This window comes from Delphinus delphis, chromosome 8, assembly GCF_949987515.2.
Source record: "Delphinus delphis chromosome 8, mDelDel1.2, whole genome shotgun sequence".
Lineage (NCBI taxonomy): Eukaryota > Metazoa > Chordata > Mammalia > Artiodactyla > Delphinidae > Delphinus > Delphinus delphis.
This window is the reverse complement of record NC_082690.1, coordinates 87,141,933-87,168,417: the sequence shown is the minus strand read 5'-3', so window position 1 is coordinate 87,168,417 and position 26,485 is coordinate 87,141,933. Positions and strand designations below refer to the sequence as shown.

Below are 26,485 nucleotides of genomic sequence, written 5' to 3'. Positions count from 1 at the left end.
GCTTTCAGAATCTTGAGGAATAAAACTTGCTTTTCTGGCTCTCTTACTCAGATGACCCACGTGAGAGGCAGCTAGACTAGGAGCTGCCTTGGCTAGAGCTGCTATGAGGAGCTTTGACCCCACCCACCAAACTGTCCCCCGGTTCTGAGAGCTGGTGGGGTTGAGAAGTCCAACAGGTAGGCCTCCCAAGGAACCGTGGGGATCCTGGAAACATAGTCACTGCTATCCACTGAGAAGTCTTGAGAAGTCTTCCCTGATGCTCTAGATCAGCTGAGGACTCCCTGTTACCAGCTCTCACGAGCTCCGGCTTCTCCTTCCTAGCTCTGATCACAAGTATAATTAAATAAGGGCATAATTAGTTGTTTACTGTGTCTTCCCAGATAGCTGGTAAGTTCCATCAGAGCAGAAGCTGTGCCTCTCATTTAAAGTTGTATCCCCAGCCCCTGGCAGAGTGCCTGGCACATACTGGTATTCCATAAATATGTGTTAAGTGAACACATGGATCATTTGGGAACCAATGATTGATCAGAGAGGCTGGGCAAGAGCAATGCCAGGTTATGCAGGGCCTTCTGGTTTCCAAAGGCTCATTGAGTCAAAAAGGATCAAAACGAACACCAAATATGGATGTACAAGATACTACACAGGAAACCGGATCCAGGTACAATGAAGACCCCAGCAGAGTGTAAACACCTACACTGTTTCCCATTGGGTCCCCAAAACCCAGGACCATTGTATCTTCCTCTCTGTCACTCCAAGTCTTCTTGCCCTGGTCAGCCACTGTCCTCCTGTTTAGTGCCCTTTCCTCTATCATCTGAAAGTATGAAATGGAAAGAGTACTGGATTGAGGTTCAGAAACCAGAGTTTTGACTCGAACTGGTTGTATGACCTTGGGCAAGTCACGTGCAGTCTTTGAGACATCCTTCCCTTGTTTGTCCAATAAAACTAGCGGGCTATACAATTTCTAGGACTTTCTCCCATCCTGACATGCCATCATCATGGGCTTTGTGTCACCAGCTCATGAAAACTTCTCACTTAGGGCCCTTTCTCCCTTTCTCCTTTTTTCCCTCTTTGGATGCATACCTCGACCCAGCTCAGTCTTGCACCTAAGCCCTAGCAAAGCATCTGAAAGCCCTCCTGCCCCTGCCTCCAGCACTCTTATTGAGTTACCCCAGTAAGGGGACTGTGACTCAACTTGGCAGGGTACCCTAGTCCCCTGCAGGCTGGCTGCCTCCGCCTGTCTCTGGAAACGGCAGGACCAAGAACCTGAGCACATTGCAGGGCCCCCTAGATAAGCACTGCCCAGGAGGGGATGGCAGCTCGCAGGAGATGGGTGTGCATTCTGAAGAATACAGTTTCAATGACTGGGGTCAACTAGCAACAGGAGACAGAGATAAAGGTGAAAGTGACTTCAGGTAATAATAGAACCTTGTAGTTCTACATCACGTGCTTCTGCCTACCAGTACAAAACACTTTCACACCAGCAGGCAAAGGTGGAGAGGTCTAGGGGAAGCAGACAGATGATTATCCCTGGGTGGGTCGCACACTGTATTGAAGCATTAGACAGATAAAGCCAGTAGCCCAAGGTCACACAATTAGGCTTTGACACAGTGGGAATTAGAGCAGAGTGTCCTAATCTCACCCAGGGGCTCTTTCTAGTAGACTCCTGATGGAGCCTTTTGTTTATACCTTGATTCTACCTTATCTTACCTGCCCAGGTAGTGAGCTTGCTTTTTCCCTTGGGGATGAACAGTGGGAAACTCGAGAAGCCCAGAGTGGGTTGACCAGCCTGAGTTTAGAATCCAGCCTTCTTGACTTGGATTCTACCAGCAGGACCCAGGAAGGCCAGCCTGTGGAATGCTGCTACTGTTTGCATTTGGGAAGCACAGAAGAGCCCCAGTGGCAGCTGAGAATGCAGAGGCTCCAGGGCTGATAAAAGTTGTAATTAACGTGCATATACGATCTTTTCATCTTCAAAGGCTTTAACTCATATGAGCTAGTTATGCCACCTATCACCCCCATGGCTGAGGAATCATTTTTGTCGTCTCAGTTTGCAGATGGAGAAGCTGATGCGTGAAGGAGCTCTTTGCCAGGAAGTCTGGCCCTGATTCAAAGACAGGAAATTCCTTGCTCCCAGCATCTTGGGGTAATGGTAAAACAGAGTGTGAATTAATCATAAGAGAAGGCTCAAGGGACCAAACTCCTCTGGGTGAGAGACTGCATTTATACTGTTCTGGAAGGAGGTGGAGTTTATGGTATGGCTAGCTGACTAGATTCAACTCCCAGAGTTACACACAACTATCATAAATGTAGACTAGAAAAGCCTACTGCTCTACTGTGGGGATGTCCATGTGATACAAGGGGGTCAAATCCTCCATATTGTGCCCATGGCAGACATCACTAATGGATCACAGCACTCTCTGTGGCTGAGCCAAGGTTTGGCTTCTTAGCACAGCCCCGCAGGCAGCTTCTAGCAATCAATGGGAAATGGTACAGGAGCTGAAATCTGTTTGTTATTGCTGCCCTGCCATACAGTGTGTTTGGGATTCTCTTAAATTGCCAAAAGTTGCCAAAGTTTTATCTCAACCAGTGTTGGAGCTGGCCTTTCTTCTGAACTCTGTCTAGCACAGTCTAAAGAGGGTATCATGAGAACTTCTAAGTCTCTGGGGCAGCATAACTAGATCTCATAGATGTTGCCACTGTTACATGATCACCTGGAATCTGTCCAACCTCACCCCTCACTGCTCTTCAACATGGCATCTCTTATTTAGGTAGACGGAGCCCCCTCCTGACCCCGATCAAGCCGTACTTATTTCTCTGACTTTAAACTTTCAGCTGATCCTTTACCCTTCTCTGGGTTGCTCTCTTCTCTCTGTCCATCTTCTTTCCCACGCTCAGTTCATCCTCAAACTTTACTCCTTCCATGAAGCCATCCTATACAACTGCCGCTCAGAGAGGTCTGCTTTCTTGTATAATTAATTACTTCACTTGTTTACTTTTTCTTTCACCAAACGGTAAACTCTCTGAGGACAGAAACTAGATCTTCTACATCCCTCACTTCTTTCCACAAAGGATTCTTTCCAATCACATGATAGTTTTTAGTGCAATGATGGGTGAGTGTATTCCCATTTTACAACTGGGGAAACAGAGGCAACCAATAAAGGAAGAACCTTGCCCACAGTCATCCTGTGACTAAGACAGAGAAATGTTGAGCCTCTGCTGGCCACATGTGGTTCTCACTTCTCCTAGAATGCAGTGTCTGGGGGACTGGCTGGAGATACAGATGACTGAATGGTACCCAGTAATCACCGAGGGCACTGCCTACTACAGGAGAACTAAACCCAGCCTGGTGTTGTATTTCAACTTCTGGTTAGTGGATTCCAGATGGATATGGGCATACCCAGGATGGACCATGATCTCACAAGGATTTTCAGTGACTGATAGAAGGTCAGACCCCAAGAGGGCATTTAGTCTCAGACCCACCACTCTGACAAACTCCTAAGTAACACAGTCTTCATAACTTCCTTTTTCTTTTCTTTCTTTTCTTTTTTTTTCCCCACTGAGCAGGAAGAGTTTCTCTGGTCTCATGAAAAAGAAAGAAATATCTTAGTAGGAGTCTGGAAGTTTCTCTGTAGAAGAAGCAACTCACCATCTCAAAGGTCTGCCTTGCCCTGTGCCTTGGTATCTAGATGTTTGTTTGCTTTTGTTTGCCTTTTTTTTTTTTTTCAGATTCCCATGGCTGTCCTAGTTACTTTCCCTAGGATACTAGAGCTTGCCCTCTAAGCACTGCTTTGGCTGAATATTAGGGTTCATTTTGCACCAACATGTTGCAGGGTTCCCTTGAGGGAAGCTGAGAAATCCAATGTGTTCATGGAGCTTTGAGAGTGAGGGACACAGTCTTTTCTCTTCTTCAGGGGTTTACTGCTCTGACCTCTTGAAGCAATGTTTTTTCAAAGAATATTGCATCCAGATCCTGTGGCTAATCCCAGGGCTAACTTCCTGCAGTTTTAGCTGTGTGACTGACGCCTGTTGCTAACTTCTCTGGCTTAAACTTCATCTGCTCACCCGCAGGTGGTCGGGAGGATTCGGGGAGGTCCTCTGAGCAAAGCACCTTGGCCTAGGAGTCCTTCTTGCCCATTGGAGTTTAGAGTGTAACTGGGTCCGTATGCTTGTTGTTTCTGGTGTGGATTAATAATTCACTTCTGACATTTAATACAAACCAGGCATCGCTTTTGTGTGCTGGGGGCACTGCGGGGGACTGCATTATAGTTGTGTTATTCTTTCCATTAAGTCTTATGAGGCTTAAGTGTTTGTGGGCCCACAGAACGGTGGGTTTATAGAACACAAGGCCTGGAAAGGACTGCACAGATCAACTAGAATCCTGCTGTCTCATCTCACACATGGAAAACTGGAGGCAAATAGGAAGCAAAATGATTGGTTTGGCATCACACAGTGAATCAGTAACAGAGAGGAACTAAAATATCATAGTCATTTCTATTCTTGAGGCACCTTCGGTGTACTAGACACTTAGCTCTAAACACTACGAGCTAAACATTGTTATAGATACTTAATGTGTGCAGTGCTGGAGCTCACGCTGCTCTTCAGGGGCGGGGAGGAGAATCAACCTGTTTTACAGCCCTTCTTCCTTCCACATGGCCCTCCTCCAAAGCCAACCTCCTAACTCCCATACCACCATACAAAATAGCTGGTTTGGTATGGAAGGTCTTTAAACCATTGAAAGAAAGAACTCCTCCCATTTTTCCCTTTTAACTTAGTGACGGAAAAGCCAAATGCTTTTCTCTGAGTGTTCTTGAGAACATGATTTTGAAGCTTGGGGTTCTTTCTACATGAGGCCGGATTTGGAGGGCAGTGCTGGGGCTGAGAGGCAGACAGACTTCTAAGAAATCAAGATCCCTCGGGCTTCCCTGGTGGCGCAGTGGTTGAGAGTCCGCCTGCTGATGCAGGGGACATGGGTTCGTGCCTCGGTCCAGGAAGATCCCACATGTCGCAGAGCAGCTGGGCCCGTGAGCCATGGCCACTGAGCCTGTGCGTCCGGAGCCTGTGCTCCGCAACGGGAGAGGCCACAACAGTGAGAGGCCCGCGTACCGCAAAAAAAAAAAAAAAAAAATCAAGATCCCTGGTTTACTGGACAAAACCCAGTGAGCTCTAAACTTCCTCTGCCTTGCCTGACATGTCAAACTCGAAGAAGGATACACTCAAATTAGAGAGCATGCGGAGAAAAGTGATTTCAAGATGTGAGTACATGAGCCACTAGGAAAAAAATAATAAAAAGATTTCTATAGATCAGAAAGATAAAAAAGGATGAAAAAAAATTAGCCGGAACCTATAAAAAATCACAGAAGGGAAATGGTAAAGATGGCTTTGCTAGCCAAATCTAGAAACTTCACTCATTCAGTCAGCCATCCAATATTTATTGAACGTCTACTGTAATTGAGGAACTGACAGCTGGGGACCACATCAATACAAAATTGTACAAAATGTACATAAATGCACATAATGCATAAGCTTTCCCCTAAGAAGCTTCTAGGATCACCTGTGAAAGAGAACAGAGCATCATAATACAGCTCAGAGGCATCCCTTGAACTTCTTTTTAGATGGAAATATGCTTGCGGGGTTTTTATGAATTATCAGGGAGAAACAGTTAGTAGACAACAGGAGAAGGTACAAGTCACTTTGGGAAGTCTAGAGGGATGTACCTGACCTCTAAGGTTGACCTTGGGAAGATAACTAGTGCCATCACAGAGGATCCACTGCAAAGACGAACTTCTGGGCAGGAGATTTCTACAGCAGTATTACTTCTCTCTCCAAACTCTGATTTGCGTCTATGTGACCAACACGCTGGTGGGTACCTGAACCCCTGTCCACCCCTTGCAGGGAAGTGTGGTCCTGAAACTCATTGGTGGCTGCGGGGCTGACTCAGTGACGTCAACTGGTCTCCTGCAGACTGTAAGATGGTACTCGGCTCTGCTGGAATCTGCTTCGTGGACTGGACACATTCAACAATGGCAATATTTGTGACTGGTGTATAGTATTTACGCCATTTAATACTTCTGGAGCCGGGGGCCTGGGCAGAAATGACCTTCTAGGTCAGAGGCAGGAGACCAGGTCCGAGCTGCATGGAATTGTTAATTTCTCCCTAGCATCTCAATTTCCATAATGGTGAACACTTGTGAAGAGGTCTTACCATCCTCACTCTAATATCTTGGTGGGTTCTCTTTGAGAGAGGATGTAGAAAAAGATGCTGCCTAGATCCACTACTGGTATGTGGTTTCTTCTGGAAGGCACTACAGACCCGCTCAAGTGCAAAAAGATGTACTGAACTTGGAACAGATGGGGATCTGTGATGAGTTTCTGCCCCCAGGCCAAAGGCGCAGGTCCCTTCCTGCAGACTGAGTCAGACATTTCCAGGGGGCTTTGCCTCCTTCCTTCCGAGATGGATTGTTTCTCAGACAGGGCACCCAGAGGCAACGCTACCCCCCCACCGTGCCCCCCCCCGCAAAGGTCACCTGCTGGGCCAAACAGAAGCCAGACCGCTGGTTTGCACTGGAGCTGGGAAGAAGGGTGGCAGCACACTTCTAGCTTTTGCTCGATTCCTGGTGTCCACGGTGAGCATAGACTGATTCCTGACAGCCTTCGCTCTCAGAGGACCCCTTTCTGTCACCAGTTCTAGCTGGTAGAGAGAAGGTCCTGGCATCACGGACCCGTGAGCTGAGGGCAAACATTTTTGCTGCTGTTTGATTGGCTCCTTTCCCAACTTTATCCTGTCATGAGCCAAAGTCCTAGATGATGGAGCAACACATCAGCAACCTCATCGTCCATCAGGTGACAAGTACCGAAGTGATCATGAACAAACAACTCAATTCACCATCCCTTTGAATCCGAGCCTCTCCCCAACTCCCCCCGCCTCCACCCCATATAGAAGAAAACAGAACTTGTATCCAGGAATTGGAATGAATGAGCTGCTCAGAGCATGAATGCGAAGACATTTCCATTACTTCTTTCTCCTTCATGTTTGCAATTCCAGCCCCCTCCTCTGACATCACGTGTATAAAGGGAGAGCAAAACCAGCTCTGTGGACATTAAGATCCTGCCCACCTCGGATTCCTAAACGGGATTTATGAAGACAACCAGCGTACTAGCAGGTATCATCGTTCGGGTTTCTGGGGCACCCTGACATCTTGATATACGAAGGGAGGCACAGCAATGCAGTGACCAAGAACATGAACCCCAGCTAGACAACCTGGGTTTGAATCATAGCTCCATCGCTTACCAGCTCTGTGGCCTTGAGCAAGTTACTTAAATTCTCTATGCCTCACTTTTCTCATTGGTACAAGAGGGATAATAATAACACTTCTTCCTAAGGTTAGTGCATGGATTAAACAAGTTAGTATAGAGGAAAATTTAGGATGGTGTCGGCATGTGGTCAGTACTCTGTGTTTGCTATTATTAGTAGTAGCGGTGACGGTATCTCAAATACATACAACTAGCTGCAAAGAAACAACCACAAAAGGCACAAGAGCTCTAACTCTCCAGAAAGGTCGAGGGTTAGGAAGATGAACTTTCAGGCACAGCTCAAGGAGACTCGCCATGACACCAGAGCAAAGGCTCAAAATGACTGGTCTACGCGAATTCTCTCTTTCCCTGGAGTTTTGCAATTAATGTTTACTCTCAAAAGCTGAAGACTCGAGAAAGATTTTTCGGGCCTGAGTTTTGCAAATCACCTCCTTGGTGACTCAGCCCTTCCCCACCCACCTGGGGCCTGTCTGTGTACACTTGTTCTTAGGAGGGACACTGGCCTCAGGACACACCCAGGCAGGTGGTGCACCCCAAACTCAGGGAGATCTGGCTTCGTCAGGTTCTGTGCCCCCATGACACCCAGCCCCTCGTCCTGTCTTTGACTCCCTGCCCCTACGTTTCACAGGGTGGATGACCCATGGGAAGGCAGGACCTGCCCTGGTTGTGGGCGACTTCCCACGTGGCAAGCTCCGTGGAAAGGAGGCACGGTTTGCCTCCGCAGCAGACGTCAGGCTTCCCGGGAGACCTGTAGCTGCTGCAGGAGACCCATACAGAAGGCAAGGACCTCTGGGAAGTACTTCTGCTGCTCTCCCAGCTGCCACCACCTTCCAGAAGCAGGTGTGGCGTTGGACGGGAGGGGGTGGGCCTCTCACGCAAAGAGTCCAACCTCAGAGCAGCATCTTTAAAATAATTAGAGCTCCAAGCGGGCCACTGCACGGGAGTGTTTTATTTCGAGGCTTCAATTTGGGGATTGGTGTCATCATCCTGCCTGGCTCTCACCAGTCATCCAGTCCTTAGACGGACATCCCCAGACACAGCAAGCAGCCACCAAAGCCACAAACAGACGGGCGATCTCCCTCCTTGGGCAGACCAAACATGAGCCCTGCGGTGGGCAGCTGGCCGGCCAAACGCCCGTCTCAGCCCTGTCCTGGAGAAGGCGGCCATCACCACTGCTGTCATATACAGACAGATGCATCTGTATCTTAGGTAGACCGTCAGGCATGCTTTCATATAGAGCATGGATGTAGTAATTTCTATATTCTAGACATTCATTTCAGTTCAACAGTTACTGGTAACAATTACGGGCCAGGACTGGGATCCGGGACCACAGAAATGAATGTGGTTGGATCCCTGATGTCAGGCGGTCCACACAGCACTGCAGAAGAGATATAAGAGAAGATCTGTCTGGTTTGGGGTTTTCGTCCAATGAGAAGCATGAAAGTCATTAGTGCCCGTTGGCCCCAAATACGCTTATTTATCTCGATTTGCCTGTGCAGCTTTTAGGCTAATTAACTGGGGACCTATGGGAACCAGATACCTCCTTGTCAGAGGTGAAGTTGGCCACCATCCAGTGACACCAGGAATTCTCAACCGGGGGGCGACTTTAACCAACCCCCCCCATTTGGCCATGTCTGGAGGCAATATTGGTTGTCACACGGGGTTGGCGAGGGGGACGTTTGCACTACCAGAATCTAGTGTGTGGAAGCACAGAGATGCACAGTCAGCCATTATCCAGGTAACCCTACACTAGACCATGAACTACTCAGGAGTGAGGAGTGTGTCCTTCTGACCATGAGCTCTCAGGACCTATCCGCTGGGTGCACCAAATAGGCAGTGAGTGCGTGAACGTGCGTTGGATATATTGTCCAGTTAATGAACTTACTCGAGAGGAGGTAAATTAATAGCAGGGTAACAGAAATATACACACCCCTATCTCACTCCCTCTTCTTCAGATATTCAAATCCTCTCTTGTCCACACTGCCCCCACCCATCACTGATTCCCCAGCCCTCCCAGCTGTGCTTCAACTTGGCAAGGCTGTTGGCTTTACAACCTAAAATGGCCAGGCTGTCACTTGATGGCGCTGTCTTACGTGTGTAGAACCATAAGGTTCTTGTGAACCATATGGTTCACAAGAAGAACCATAGAAGCCCCACATCTCACACACTTAATGCCCCTGTAGTACCCCACACATCATGGGACCCACAGAGGACACATTATAAATGCTTAAGGATCAGCAATACCCACATCATGTGTAGACACATGTGTTCAGATGCATATATACCTACGGGCACACCCACACCTTGTGTGTGTCCACACCTAGCAAGCAAAAACCCTATATGTAGCTTTTCTCGGTACTTCACATATTGGGGTGATCAAAAAATGGAGAGCAGAGGAATACAGATGTTCCTCTCCAAAAGTACACATTTTCTGAACCAAATATCAATTTAATCGGACACTAGACTGATTCACGAGTTGTATAAATGTGATTTTCATTTATGCAAAAATCCATGCAAGTTTCTGACTTCTAATCACACAAAGCCATGTACTTATTTGTAGAAAAATATATAACTATTTAGTCAAAATGTACACTAGGTTTCAATTGGTAGAGTATTTGCATATTTGAAATCCTGACACTCCTGGAAAATCTGGAGTGCCCAACAACTGCGTCCATGCCAAGCCAGACTCCGCAGCCACAAACTTCCCAAACCCTTGCTGGCCAGCTTTGGAGGAGGGCCCTTTTGAAGAAAAATATCAGCTTGCTAAGGGAGTGAAGAGTGGGGTTCCAATTTAAGGTTGGAGGCACCAGCCTCCCCTGGTGATTCTAAAGAACACTTGTTTGCTTCCCATGCAAGAGGGGACACAAAGGAACTTGAGTCAGCTGCTGGCTGTGCAAACCCCCAGAATTTCTCTCTGAGGCAGAAAAGATCCCCTTTGAGAACTGCACTTTGTGTGGTGGCGTGTGCCACCTGCTTCAGTTCATTCTTTCACAAGACCCACTTCCCTTTCAGGCTCTGGGTAGAGTCAGCTAAAAAGGAGGTGCAGGGGAAACACAACGGCAGCCGGTATCTCAGCCCCCATCCCAGCCAGGATGGATGGCTGGGGAGGCTGGCTTTGCTCCCACCACCTCCTCTCCATCAGGGAACCCACGCCTGGAACCGTCTGACACCCAAGGCCAAACTGAACTCTCACTTGAGTGACCACGTTTCACCTAGAGCCCCACAATGACTTCCCATTCAAGACCCCTGAGTTTTCTAGAGAACCGTGTCAGCCCATGACCGGGGTCCTCAAGACTCTCCCTCACTGGGCACGTATGACCTGCTAAATGCTGAGGGTTTCCATTGAGCATGGGATGAGGGGGCTTCCTGGGTCATTGTACCCAGAATGCTTGCGGGGTCAGGGCCTCTGCAGGGCCCCTTTCTTAATTTCCAGGCAAAAGGCCTTGCCCTGACTTGTCTCTTAGACAAGGAACAGCCTCTCCCTTTTTTCCAAGCCTGCAAGTGAGAGCATGTCTAGAAGGGCAGCTGGACTCTGATAAGGGAATTGAATTATTCTAGAAACAAATAACTAGGTTGGCATCTCTTGACAGCTGTGGCCAGGGCTGGGGAGAGACAGGGCAGAGCAGGGCAGCTAAGAGTCCTCGGCCTGCCAGCGGGAGAGGAAAGCCACTCATACCAGGCTTCACACCAGGTGTTCACTGGCCTCACACAATTTCCAAAGTCCTCCAGAGGCAAGGTAATGTCGAAGGAACACAGGCATGGGAGCCTACCATGGGGGATGTTAGAAAACTCCACCCCTCACTAGCTGTGTGTCCTTGAGGAAGTCACGTCCACTCCCTGAGCCTCAGTTTCTTTAGAAAATGGAATGAAGAGAGCGCTAAATGTACATGGAGCTGTCATGAGGCTTATACAGGATAACCTATTCAAAGCCCCTGGCTGAATGCCTAGCCCAGAGTCAGTGCTCAGTAAACGGTATTTCCTGGGGACTTAGGACCCTACTTCACAGAGGAGCAGAGCGTCAGGCTTTTAAAGCTGGGGTGCTCCTAACTGGGAGGGATCCAGCAACACTCCAGGAGACCCCAGACAGTATAGAGACTCTTCCCCAAGCAGCAACTTTGCTTGATTATAAGAAACATATCATTATTCTTATATTAAACTGGGTATATTGTAGAGGAAAATGCAAAATTGTAATGAGTATTTAAGACAGTATTTCAGGCATGAAACAAATGTTGCTACGTCAGTAGACCACACGCTCCCCACCCCCTGCAGGGATAGAGGTGGAGCTGTTACAGTCCTTGAGGATCAAGGTGTTTCAGAGACCTGAGGTTTGGAAAGCATCCTGCACTAACACTTGGTCTGAGAGAGGGGAAGTCACCTTTCTCGCCCTTTTGGGATCTGTTTTCTCCTTGGGAAAAAGAAAGGGTTTTTCTAAATGATCTTTGGAGTCACCATCTCTGGGTCTATGACAGTGAGTCAGAAAATATTTCTTGAATGAATGGAAGGAGATCTGTCATGAACTAAGGATTTCACGCTGCCAAGCATCCTTTCCTGCGTGGGGCAATTTGGAAAAAGAATGGAAACTTTGCCTACTGGCTGCTAGCCTCAGACACACCTACTTAGCACTGTGCCTTTGCAGGAAGTAAGATGTCCATTGTGTTTTGGGGGCACAACTGAATTCATTGATGCTAACTGACCTCAGCAGCGCTGGAGGTTTGCTTCCTTTCTTCTTCACCTGGGAAAACACAGCCAAAGCTCTAACTCCCAGGAAGAGGGGTCTTTAATGCTCAGAGGGATCAGAAGGGTGCCGGCCACCCACAAGCCCCAGAAGTCTCAGATGCACCCCTCTTTCTAAACACCAGGGGCACAATTCCCTAGCAGCGACCTCTCACCCACAGAGAAAAGGAGGCAGAGAGGTATGGAGGGCTCATCGCACTGCCCTCTACCCAGTCCTTCCTCTCTCTTCCTGCCCAGCCCGAGCCCGCTGTTAGGTCACATCACCTTTCCAAGTCTCAGTTCCTTCCAAACAGCTTTACAAGCACATGAAAGCCCGGGTCCAGGCAGTTACGGCTACTGGCACTTTTCTGTGCTTCCTCCAAGTGACGCTGCCCAAAGGGACCACGGAAACGCAGGGCGGGAATGAGCCCACTGGTCTCGGGGAGAACTTCAAGGGTCAGGACAGTGTCAAATATTGGGGGATGGGGCCCTTTAGAAGAATCAGGGCTAAGGATGGAAGGAGTGGGGAGTCAGAATCCTCAGAATCAAAGCAGAAGATGTCACGGGAAGTAACATACAAATAAACTTCCCTAGAGGCCATGGAGACGCCAGCATGGTCTGTCTTCCCTGAGGCCAAGCTCACGGCTCTCCCTGAAATCTTTCCCGCTTCTCTGCCTTTAAAGGACTCCTCGGAGCTCCAGTTCCCTTTGGAAGCCTCCTCTAAGGCCTCTGGTCCACCACGACCCGACCCTTCCTTCCAAAAAATCCTTTCCGAGTTTGTCCATGCCATACATACAGCCTGCTGGATTCTGACTAAGCAACAGGCTAAGGGGCCTGGTTCACACGAGCACCAGTCCTCTTGGTTGTGTGAACACCAGCAAGTCGCTTAACCTCTCTGAGTCCTATAAAACAGGACTAACAACACAACACGTCTCACTGGGCCCTTGTGAGGGTAAAATGAGAGAACGCATGTAGAGAATTTCGCACAGTGCCTGGCACAGCCTAACTGTACAATAAACGGTGGCTACTGCTGCCATTCCTCTTACTACTAATTATTATTATTAATTATTACTTCTTCTGTTTCAGGAATCTAAATCCTAGATCCCCACTTATCCTCAGTCTAAAGCACCCAGGTAGGACTGTGTCTTTTACTTTCTTGGTACCCCCAGAGCCGGGTTTAATAAATACTTGTTGAATGGAATTACCCATAGGTTGAGCTGTCTTAATGACCCAGCTGGTACTTCTTAAAAGAAAAGTTAATTTTGCCGGTGATAAGCAAGTCAGCCATGTGATTATCTGTAGATATATAGACAAAGGAATGCTTGGAGTTCAGCCTCACCAGAACCTCTCACACACAGCCACTCCATCCACAGCCACCGAAAGGCACAGACCCTGCTGGGATGGGATATTGGCAGCCCAGCTCCAGGATCCCTGATGCCCCCCCTGGAGCCCAGGTGGCCCCTCCTGCTCTGAGGCTGACAGGCGGAATATAGGAGTCACATTACTGTCTGGATTTCCCCTAACTCACTGGCAGAAGCAGGAGGCTGCAAGGATGGAGCAGCTGGCCCAGTCATTGCCTCTCCTACTCACACTCCTTGCCCCAGGCTGGCACCTCGTGGTGACCCAGAACCTCACCACAGAGCTAGTTCAAGTTCCCACAAGCATTAAGATCGTTAGTGACCGGAGCCAACTGTAAGAGCTTTGGAACCCAGGCGCAGTGGGGGAGCCGCAGGAAGTCAGGACCCCTTTCTGGAAAGCTCACTGCCACCAGCTCTCACGCATGGCAACTGTGCCCACCTCTACGGTCACCTCGCTAACAGCCCTGTCCCTGCCCCAGCCCCTCCTCTGCCCCAGTCCCTGTCCCTGCCCTGCCCAGTTCTTCGCTGCCCGGCCACTGCCCAGCCAGGCTTCAGGCGCCCTTGGACACAGGAGCCTGTTAGTCCACACATGGGCTGCGCGCACCCAGGAATACAGTTACTTTCTGCCCTGTGCTCCTCCGGCTGCAAAGACCTCACCCACGACTGCGCGCCGGCAGCCTGCCCAGCAAACTTTTCTTCGCTCTTTCTCTTTTCCTTTCAACAAAACGGTGCTTCCCACCGACAGGCTCTCCAAGAGCTTAGCGCAAATCCTCGCCCCGCTCTCCACCAAATCCCAGCCGCTCGCCGCCCATTTGACTCCGGCCCCCCAGGGCCAACTCAGCCCGCGCCGCTGCCGGCTGGGTCCCGGCCACTCGGGCCACTCCCTCCCGCCGCCCCCGCGGGCACTCACCGATCTGCGCCAAACTCAGCTGCACGAGGCAGAGTCCCCAAGCTGCGCGCCACCAGAACGTGTCCATGGCGTCGGAACGGCCGAGAAAGCAAGCGAGTGGGGCCGGAGGGGCCGGGCGCTGGGCGAGGGGCAGCGGAGCACGGGGCGAGCAGGGCGCCCGAACCTGTCGGAGGCTGGGGTCCGGCTGGCAATGAGGGCGCCTCGGAAGTTGGGTGCAGTTTTTATTCGAGGGCTGAGAGAGTGACCTAAGAGGGAGGGAGCGAGGAAGGACACACCCAAGCGAGGGGGCTGTGACTAAGCAGCCGGCAGAAGTTTAAAGACATACCAGCTCTCCTTGGCGCTGCTCCCTCCGCCCCCGCCCCGTTCTCCTCGGAGCCGGTAAAGCGGGGGGGTGCCTGGGCGGGCGCCCGGAGGGCCGCGGGGTCCCCGTGCACCCGGGGCGCACCGGCTTTCCTCTCCCGGCGTCTGGGAGCGCAGCCTCTGGACGCAGGAGGGAATGACTGAGTCCTAAAACCTCGCGCCGTTGGGTTCAGCCTCTGGCCTCTCCTCGCCGCTAGGTTTCTCTTTGACTCTGGCTGGGGAACTCTTCTTTCTGGGTTTCACAGGCAGCTGGATATTCTGGGAGAGGAGCTGGGACAGTGGGAGAGTGGTTTTTCCCCGCCCTTGGTGGGGAGCTTGCGATTCTTCCCGGGGGAGAGAGGAAGAGCTCATTCTTCTTCCCTTGAAAGAGAAGGAAGTCCACATACCTCAGGCGAATTTTTGATTCTTATCAGGACTGCTTGGAGAAAGCTAATGATAGCCAGCCATGGGGCTGATATTTGGCTCCACTGACCTATGTGTCATCTTCCAGTCCCAGGCTGGCATCTGGATCCATCCACCCATTTTTCCACCTTCACACGCACACCCTCATTCATCCTCCCAGACATCCTTCCATCCACGCATTCATCTGTCTGCCCATCTTACCTTACATCCCTCCAGGGCTCACACATCCATCCATCCTCCTGTCCATCCAGTATGCACTCACATCCATCCAGCCTCTTGTCCATCCATTTATCCAACCGCACATCCTTTCATCTGTCCATCCATCCAACCACATATTCTTCCAACGCCCCTCCCATACAACTTCTCATCCATCTTTCTTAAGCTTTTCACATCTCTTTGTAAATCCACATCCATCTATACACTATTCTCTTCTCCATCCATCCACCTACATATCTGTTCATACATGTATTCATCCATCATTCAACCGTCTATCATCCACATATCCTTTTATCTGTCCCTTCTTTCTTGCTTCCATGTATACTCCTATCTATGCAAACGTTAACCCACTTTTCCCCCCCATCTATCCTACTTGGCAAATCTCAAAAAAGGGAGGAGATTGTCATATTCTTCAGCAGAGGCATTTTGAGTTTGAAAAACAATACTTTGCATCATAATTTCATATCTCTCTATAACATTGCGGTTTAATATTTGAAAAGCAAAAACGGTATTTATTGTTAATGTGGACGGCTGAAACTAAATCTGAATGGAATTCTTGCCTGGTGAGACACACAGAAGATGATAATGGTTACCAGTAACTGTGACAAGACCCTGAAGGAGCCTTGCCAGAGTTTCCAAGGGAAAGTAATCCCCTTTTGACTTTGGAGAGCAGTTGGAACATTTGATCAGCTGAAAAGGTTGAAGGGGGACAGCAAGGCATGAGGCTGGCGGGGGGGAAGCAGGGCCCAGTTTGTAAATTACACTAGGACGTCTGATCCTTAAGAAATAGGGAGCCAATGTAAGTTTATTGTTGTTGTTGTTGTGCTCAAACACACCGAACACAAAATTTAACATTTTAGCCATTAGGTAGCATTTCATACAGTCACAAAGTTGTGCAGCCGTCGCCATTGTTTTAGTTCGAGCTGCTGTAGCAAAATACTACATACGGGGTGGCTCACACCACAGGAATTTATTTCTCACAGTTCTGGAGGCTGAGAAGTCCAAGATCAGGGTGACAATATGGTCTGGTTCTGGTGAGAACACTCTTCTGGTTTGCAGATAGTCATCTTCTCTGTCTTCTCCTCTCCTCACAAGAGGGAGAGAGGGGGATGGAGGGAGAGAGAGAGAGAGAGAAGGACAAGCTCTCTTGTGTGTCTCTTCTTATAAAGGCACTAATCCCATTCATGAGAGCTCCATTCACATGACCTAATTACCTCTCAAAGGCCCCACCTCCTAATACCCTCACACTGGGGGTTAAGATTTCAACATAGGAACTTGCAGGGGAGACAAACATTTAGCCAATAACAAACACTATCTAGTTCAGTGTAAGTTTTTGAGTTGGGGAGAGGCTGCTTGACTATAGGCTACTCTTCGTGCATTTTCAGGGACAGTGTTGGAGGCTAAAACATCACTGGACCCACTACTCCCCACATGCTCAGTGGCTGGCATCCCACGACTCTCTCGTGGGGTGGCCTGTGTGAAACAAAGACAATGCTCTGAGCCCCAGCTGACGACCAGGCACGTTGATAATGATACCAGTAGCAGCAGAGTTGACCCTGCTGCTCTCTGTGATGAAGAGGACGCTTTCCTGCAGCAACTGGGGGCACACTGGCTTCCAAGCAGATCCTCAGGCTCTAACCACCAAGAAACAAGCCCTAGTGGGTTCCATGGAAAGAACACTGGACAAGGAATGGCCTTGGCCATCTCATGTCACTTCCAGGGCTTTCAGCTTTCTTTTTTTGGAGGAGGGGGGAAAATGTGGGATGGGTATTTATATTCACTAGAAATACTAGAAACAATGTTTGTCTTTCTGTTTCATGGAACTAGGCAGTTCTTTGGAGACCCTTCAGAAACACAGAGGTCAAAGCAAAGGCTTAGGCATGGGTTGTTCCTCCCCCATCCCAGCCACAGAAGTCCCACTCGCATCAATGTTATACACTAGACTACTGTGTGAGATTTCATTTTGACGAAGGATTTTACTTCAATCAAAAGTTGTGTATAAAAACCACTAGACTGGGTCATCTTGAACCCTGGTCCTTTCTGCACTTGTGCAGTAAACATTCAGCAAACGAAGAGACGGGTGTGAAAGTGTTTTGCAAACTGTAGAGGGGCATGCAAATTCTCAGTATTGTAATTAGGATTCTTCTTCCAGGGGAAATCTTTTGCCTGCCTTCTTCCCGATAGTTTAGTGAGGGACAGAGGTTGTTTGCCCCCATGCCACAAATGACTCATTTCAAACTGACCTGGTGACTTACTGAGTCAGTGTCAGCCTTTGGGAATTCCTGGATCACCTCTCAGAGCTAACCCCCGTCTCCTTTCCACTCCAGACGCCCCTCTCCCACTCTGCCCACACCACTGGTCTCAGGATCATCCTTATTATTGTTATTTTATAGTTTCATAGTATTCCACTGTATGGATAATACCATCCTTCAGTTACTTCCGTTTGGACATTTAGAATGCAATTACAAACAATGTCGCAATGACCAATCCAAAAAAAAAGACTTTCCCGTGCTCTTCTCTGAGCCTCTATAAAGGTTAGATCCTCAAAATCACTAATTTTAGATGCTCAATATCTATTGCAACAGACACTTTTTTAAGCCTAACTATGAGATGTGGGAAAGTGAAAAAGAGAGCTTGAATTGATCTGGGTTGACATGAGATTACACTGTTTGGGAAGAATCCAGGACTCAATCAGCAGCCTTGGATGAGGAAGCCCCAGTCTGAACCTTGACTCTCCCACTTAGCAGCCCGTGACTTTACTCAGGTCACTTAACCTCTGGGAGTTTGGGTTATCCCATCCACAGAATGAGATTAATAAGAACGTTCTCACAGTCTGTTATGATTAGTAAGTGAAAGCAGGCATCGAGACTCTCTACTGGGGTCTCTGACTCATGGTGGGAGACCATGACCCACCAGCCTCTAAGCTACCTAAGGACAGGGCCATGTCTGCCTTGGGCCCTAGTATATCCTCAGTTCTGGGTGCCTGGCAATGCCCCGTCTCTAGTGTTTGCACTGCTCTCAGTAAATAAACACGACATAAGTGCATGAATGACTGTTATTCTTTTTCCTCCCAACACACTTTATAGGGTGACTTTGGGAATCACAGGAGCGAATAAGTAGAAGCATTTAGACATCTTAACACCTTCGAGACAAACGCAAGCAGCAGTGTCATAACTGGGGGACCACTTTCAGAAGATCCAGGGGAGCCGGAGCATGGTTCCTGCTGGCAGACTAGACTTTGTTTATTTTTCCTCCTAAAATATTGGGATCTGCTGTCTTCTGACTAGTAATAAGTCTTGTTCTTCTTGAGCAAAGAAAAGTCAGATCTAAATCAATGTCAGCAGGCGTGTGTGGAGCAAAGCTGGGAGATGGGAGACCAAATCATGGGATCTGAGGATTATAAACACAGCAGCTCACCGGGCTCTTTTAAAGGGATAACATCCAATTCTTCTCTCCCAGAGAAGGAGCAAGCTGGCAAAGTAAAGAAAAAGTGCCATTCCGTTCATGTTTCTCCCAAAAATAAGTCCATTCTTAGGTCACCCTCACAGTGTGGATTCCACACATGCACGTGAGCAGTGCTGAAAAAGCTCTCGTGAAATAATTATTAGTGAAGTCCAAGTAAACGGGTCATTTGGGAAGCAATCTTCACGATAAATAAATGACGTTGCATGACTAATTGGTCCCGAGTTAACCAAGTGTGACTACCAAGCTGAGCCTTTAGGATTACTAAGGCTTTCAAAGTAAGGCAACTGAAGTAGTTGGTGCATTCTGGAAATGCCAAAGGGACAGGGTACCTCTGGAGTCTAGGTATGTCCATGTCAGTTGCCAAAGGGGCTTTACACAGACCTTTGGAAGTTAAAATGGTGTGCCTTTAGGACCAAATCCCACAACTGGAGAGTAACTAATTTAAAAATGTGAATTTTTGAAGTTGAGATTTGAATTAATGGTGTGTGACCGTATGTAGTAACCTAATTAGGAGGAAGACAAGTGAGAGTGTATCATTTGCACAATTATTTAAAAGAAATTTAATTGTATTTCTTTTAAGCACATGTAGTAACTAAAATTCTTATTTATTCATCTTCTCTCCACGTCATACAAATTGTTGGTTAAGCACCTCTTGGAAGTCTTTAAGGGATCTGCGTTAATGAACACTGAAGTATGATTTGTGTTGGTCATATCCATGATCGATATATAATGGTGGCTGATATCCTTGGGGTTGTCTGAAAATTGTTTGCCTCTTCATCAATTCACTATGTGACTATTAGATGCTGAGCAAAATTTAAATATTCTTGATTCTATCATAAGTAATCATCACCACCATCACCACCATTGTCACTACCAACCCCACCACCATCACTTCACCACCACCACCACCATTGTCACCACCACCACCACCACCACCATTATCACTACAATCACCACCATCACTTCACCACCACCACCACCATTATTACTACCATCACCACCATCACCACCACCACCACCACCACCATCATGATTACTATCATCACCATCACCACCACCACCACCACCACCATTATTACTACATCACCACCATCACTTCACCACCACCACCACCACCATTATTACTACCATCACCACCATCACTTCACCACCACCACCACCATTATTATTACCATCACCACCATCACCACCACCATCATTATTACTATCATCACCACCACCACCACCACCACCACCACCATTATTACTACCATCACCACCATCACTTCACCACCACCACCACCACCATTATTACTACCATCACACCATCACTTCACCACCACCACCACCATCATTATTACTACCATCACCATCACCATCACCACCACCACCACCACCATTATTACTACCATCACCAGCATCACTTCACCACCACCACCACCATCATTATTACTACCATCACCACCACCACCACCACCACCACCACCACCACCACCCCAACCCCATTATCATAGACACCGCAGCTAACCACCAGTGCTTAGTACACGCCAAACCTAATGCCATTTAATTGTCACCACAACCTTATGAAAAGTTCATTCCTATTTTACAGATAAGGAAACCGAGGCTCAGGAATGTCAGATGACTCGTCCAAGGTCGCATCTTCATTTTACTTAAAGGAAATCTTTCTTGCCATTAAGAGATATAGAGATAGAAAATTTTGATCCCGTTCTGATCTTGATCTAACAAAAATACTAAGTCATTTGAGTCTTAATTAATTAGTTTTCACTCGATTTTATCTCAGTCAGTTTCTTTTGAGAAGGAAGATCTCCTTCAGAAGCTTTTGTTAGACCTGTGGAGGTAGAGAAGAGGTACCTAAGGTAAAAGGTGGAGAGTGTTGATTCTCATAGCTCACTGAAAAATTAGTCTCTTAGAATGAGGCAACTTTTTTGTTTTTAATTATATTGAAGTACAGTTGATTTACAATGTTGTGTTAATTACTCCTGTACAGCAAAGTGACTCGGTTATTCATATACATATATTCTTTTTCATATTCTTTCCATTATGGTTTATCCCAGGATATTGAATATAGCTCCCTGAGCTATACAGTAGGACCTCATTGCTTAAGAATGAGTCAACTTTAAAACTCAGGTCTTGATTACTTACTAGAAAATTCTAGATTTGCATAGGACTATGCCTTCATTCCTTAGAATATCATTGTGAGATAGCTGTATGTCCTTCCTAGAAATAAACACCATTCTCTATTTACAGCACCTGAAGGTTTATTCAGTGACCATAGTCCACACAAGCCACTTTTTGGTTTGCTGGCCCAACTCACAAGTTATAATTCTTTCTGTCAATATTGCATCTAGATCCTCACAGTTTCCCATGGCAGCCATAATTTTACTATGTGATCCCTACCTCCCATGCCCATGACTGACTGGACCAGGTGCCAGACACCTGATGCAAGTTGGGCCAATCAGTGTCTTTCTTCTAGAAACTTGGGATTGGAGTATGGCTGAACCTGTAAAACACATAGTTGGAAGCTGTGGGGTAGCCATGTACCTCCATGTGGATGAAGAAACAAAAGAAAGAAGAGTAAGGCAAAAGCTGAGAGAAAGGCAGAAAAACTTCAGTTCTGACACTTTCGGTTCCTCGTTCTAGTTCATTCTTGATGCCTGACTGTGTTCTTGTGCATGACTTGTGTGATGCACCCTGATGTCCTTTCATAAACCCCCTTTCTTCTGCTTGTGTTGGCTTTAGCTGGTTTCTGTTGCAACCAAAAAACTTGAATATGGGAGGGCATGTGTCTGTTTTACAAAAGAGTAAACAGGGGCTTAAATGGCTGGGATGTGCCTCCTACTGGGTCTTCAATTCAGGACTTATGACTCTAAATCTCAGGGTTTCTGATTCTAAGTTCCATGCTCTTTTCACTACCTGGCCTCACCTACAACCCCTCCGCTCATCATCCAACTGTCCCGAGAGAAAACAATTATTTCTTCTCACTGTTATAGACACTAGACATCTCTGATGATTTGCCTACAGTTGCATGGCAATCCAACTGAGTGGCAGGTCTTCTGAGTCCTGTCTTCCCAGGCCTTCTCCAAAAAGCCCCTTTCTGCCTGAACATGCCTCACAGTCTATTTCAAAGGCAAACCTTTCAGCTGGCAAATGGTAACAGCTGCCTCTCTTCAAAACACCCAAAGGGTAAAACTTCTGAGCTCCAATACACAGGCTCGAGGCTCCAGCCCAGTCTGGATGGGGCTTAGCGTCAGTTCCTACAGAAAAGGGAATAGGTACTGTGCATGGATGTGAGGCCAGGCCCAAACCCATTTTAGGGCTGGATGCCGCTTCTCCACCACAGTAGACTGCTGTTTTGGAAGGCCTTGTGTGTGTGTGAGAAAGATACTTGAACTGAACTTCACTGGGAGAGGATGTGGTGAGAGAGGGGGGGAGAAGAGAGAAAAGAGGAGACATCTTGAGTGAGTGTATGTGAGGTGGAAGGAAAAAAGGCACAGATATGAATCTACTATGATACAAAGGGAAATAAAAGCCTTCTAACACCAATCAATCAGAAATTTAAGGGTACCGTACTGGAGACATTACATGGACTCAGCACAGAGGAAAAGGCCCAAATGAGCCGGACCTGCTCTCTCTCCTCAAAAAGATTATGCCCTATATTGGGGTTGGCAGGTTAGTTGCCTTTATTATTTCCAGAAATATTTAGTAAGCACCTCCATGGACCAGGAACCACTCAGTAATGGGAATGCAACAGCGAAAAAAGACAGACTAGTGTTTTCTTATCATTGAGGAGGTGAGTCGAGGATGCAGGGTAAGTTCAATGAGGTGAACAGGAAGGTCTGCCTGAAGAGGTGACATCTGAGCCAAACTTGCAAAAATATGAGAGAAAATCTTTCAGAAAAAAGTGGGCACAGCACGTGTAAAGGTTTGAGATGAGAATATTCTCGGTGTGTTTGAGGAACAGAAAGGCCAATGTGGCTGGAGTGGAGTGAGTGAGAAATAAGTGGTGAGGAAATGAGATTGTAAAGGAGGGTAAGGTCTAGCTCTTGTGTGACCTGGCAGGCTATGGTAGGAAATTTGGATTTTATGCTGATTGCAGTAGGATGATTTTGGTACGTTTTCCTTCATTTTCCAGCTTTAATTAACCAGTAGTGATGGCTTAGGTCACTGTGATGAGAAAGATCCTGAGGTCTTACCGATCAATGGGTAAGGGTTCAGTGATGGGTTGGTAGTATTTATCACATCTCCAGGATGGGGCAATGGCTATGCTAATGATCAATATTTGCCATCTCTCATGAGGATGGAATATTACGTTTATTAGGACAGTCTGGGTTACACTGCAGTAACAGCATCACCAAAATGTCAATGGCTTAAATTTTTAAGAAACTTCTCACAAAGTTAGTACAAAACATAATTTTGAAATCCTTGAACTAGAGTAAGCAAGGTTGTCTAGACAACCTACAGACTGGGAGAAAATATTTGCAAATGATGTGATTGACAAAGGGTTAATTTCCAAAATACACAAACAGCTCATACAACTCAATAACAAAACAAAACAAAACAAAAAACCTAATCCAAAAATGGGCAAAAGACCTAAATAGATATTTCTCCAAAGAAGACATACAGATGGCCAAGAGGCACATGGAAAGATGCTCGACATGGCTAATTATTAGAGAAATGCAAATCAAAACTACAATGAGATATCACCTCATGCCAGTCAGAATGGCCATCATTAAAAAGTCTACAAATGACCAGTTCTGGAGAGGGTGTGGAGAAAGGGGAACCTTCCTACACTGTTGGTGAGAATGTAAATTGGTGCAGCCACTATGGAGAACAGTATGGAGGTTCCTTAAAAAGTAAAAATAGAGGTGCCGTGTGATCCAGCAATCCCATCCTGGGCGTATATCCGGAGAAAACCATAATTCAAACAGGCACATGCACCCCAATGTTCATAGCAGTACTATTTGCAATAGCCAAAATATGGAAGCATCCTAAATGTCCATCAACAGATGAACGGATAAAGAAGATGTGGCACATATATACAATGGAATACTACTCAGCCGTAAGAAAGAATGAAATAATGCCATCTGCAGCAACATGAATGGACCTAGTGATTATCATACTAAGTGTAGTAAGTTAGAAAGGGAAACACAAACACCATATGATATGACTTATATGTGGAATCTAAAATGTGACACAAATGAACTTGTTTACAAAACAGAAAGAGACTCACAGACATAGAAGACAAATTTATGGTTACCAAAGGAGAAAGGGGGTGAGGGAGGGGTAAATTAAGAGTTTGGGATTAGCAGATACAAACTACTATATATAAAATAGGTAAACAACTAGGTCCTATTGTATAGCACAGGGAACTATATTCAATACCCTGTAATAAACCATAATGGAAAAGAATATGAAAAAGAATCTATATATGTATAACTGAATTACTTTGCTGTACACCAGAAACTAACATAACATTGTAAATCAACTATACTTCAATAAAAAAAGAAATAGAGTGTGCAAATATTAATATTGACCAAATAAATAAGGTCTTATTTTCAACACATTGTTACAAATCCCAATAGAGTACAGTCTCTCTCTTTGTATATCTTTGTATTGAAAGAGGGCTGGAAGCATATGGGGTGAGATTATTGGTGATTTTTTTCCGAACAAGGCAATGAAGATTTAATGGAATTTTTATGCACAAAAGGAAGGTGGAAATCTTTAAAAAAAACTTTTAATTATAGAAAATTTCAATCATAAATATAAATAAACAGATAGTGAGAAAAGTATAATGAATTCCCATGTACACATCACCCAGAGTCAACAATTATCAAGTCATGGTCTATTTTATCTGTCTGCACCTCCTACTTCCTTCCTCACCACTGGATTATCTTGAAACAAATCCCAGACATCATGGCTTTTTATCTGTAAATATTTCAGAATGTGTCTCTAAAAGATAAAAGCTCTTTAAAATAACATAACCACAATATTATTATTACATTATGGGTGATTTAAAATTGTCTCGACTAGACGTTTGTATGCACATTATAAATATATATATATAACTTTTGAATCATAAAACGATCATATTTTAAAAACATATTAAGATGCAGTAAGCATACGTGGTGTCTTCAGGTGTGTGCACAAAAGATGCACACACACGTGCTGAGTGGCTTCCCCTCATCTCTAGGGAAACGCCCTGGTCCCGAGGGCAGTCTCTACCACACGCTGGTTGGAGCTGTTCTGCCTGCAGTAGAACTGGAAGGGAAATCCTGCCCATCTTCATCCCAGTCTGTGAGAAATGGGGCTGAGGGTGATCTGGTCCGATCTTACAAGTGCTGTAAGTGGTCCGGACAGGCGGCCTCTGGAAAGGGATGCGCAGGAGACTGTCAAACCTGAGAAGCAGGAGGCAGGACCACCAGGTGACATCCTGAGAGAAGGTCCAGTCAGCCTCTCTTCTGCCAGCCAGCTGATGCCCCAGCATCTGTCATCTAAATTTGTAAAGCCTTATCAGTCACTCTTGTTGCTGGGTCAATGAATTGAGAAGATCATTCTTCCCCAGCAAGTTTGGCTCAGGTGGATGTGGACGAGGAAAATTCTCAGGAAAAACCAGAGGGAAAACCCAGAAAGAGGCTGTACCTAAGACCTCGTTGGCTTTTGTTCCAATTGTACCAAATCTGGCTTCTCAGTAGCAACCACTGCCCCTTTCCCAGGCCAGATGGGGCCATGCCAGTGATAGTTGGCACTGGCAAGACATGGCCTGCTCTTATTCAAGAGTGGAAAACTTTCTTTATTCCGGCCTAGTCTTGTGGAGGAGGGGAACCCCCAGAACAGGGGGTCATGTATCTCCACCAACAAATCAACCAACAGTGGCATATGCATTGCCTCATCTCATGGAGAAATTGCCCCACGTCCCATGACCAGAGCTTGCTCCCCTCTACGTTGTATTCATGGTGCCCCTGTGCTAGGCAGAGGTGGGTGACGTCTGTGGGATGCACGGGAATGATGGGCATTCTATCGATTTCTCAGATACGTCTCATCTTTCTCACTCCCCCCTCTTTCTATCTTCTTTTAACTTCTGTTTTCCCCCTGACTTGTCTCCCTTTCACTTTCCCCCTTTCCTCCTCACATCCTCATTGTTCATCATCTCCCCAGTTTCCCTTCATTCCTACCTCTCGGCTGGCTTCCCCTCCCACCAACCACATTTATGCCTTTTCTTGAAACTTCAGTCTCGCTCCCACCACCTTGGTCTGCCCATCTGCCACCTTGTCAGCCGGGTTTTGTCCCTTTCTCTTTCCCCACCCACAGAGTGTTGGCCCCTGGCGGCCTGGTTTAGGTCTTTCATGTGTTTCCGTTCTCATCACACGCAATCTGGAAACTAACCTTCAGAGCAGAGGATGGCTCTAGGGCACAGCCTGTTTTACGCTTCTCTCTTCCCTCGGGAAGCCAGGACAGGCTTCTCTGGTCCTTTGCTGGGGAGAAAGACAGAATGACCGGAAGTTAGCTCATGGGATAAACACGGAGGGCACAGAATATACTATACAGTCCCCATCTCCACGGGGAGAGAGATGGAAGACAAAGTCCCAGTTTTGTATAGAGCAGTCACTGGGAGAAGGGTGATTTCAGGATGTCTCAGTGACTTCCGTGCTGTAGGAATGGCTACTGCCACTTAGTGATAGAGAACCTGAGGATCAGGGAGGTTAAGTGTGGCCTGCCCATAGTCACACAGCAGTGGAGCCACTGACGGAAC

General features: G+C 47.0%; 1 protein-coding gene across 13 annotated transcripts in view; it reads right to left on the bottom strand.

Moving 5' to 3' along the window:
• CD44 (CD44 molecule (IN blood group)) overlaps positions 1-14,491 on the bottom strand; it is an 86,053-nt gene extending 71,562 nt beyond the window's left edge. For all 13 annotated transcript variants that reach the window (XM_060018692.1, XM_060018698.1, XM_060018694.1 and 10 more), the window contains exon 1: positions 14,293-14,491. In XM_060018692.1, coding sequence (XP_059874675.1) covers positions 14,293-14,359 — 67 coding nt within the window. In that variant the 5' untranslated portion in view covers positions 14,360-14,491. The remainder of the gene's footprint in view (positions 1-14,292) is intronic.
• Positions 14,492-26,485: the final 11,994 nt, after the last annotated feature.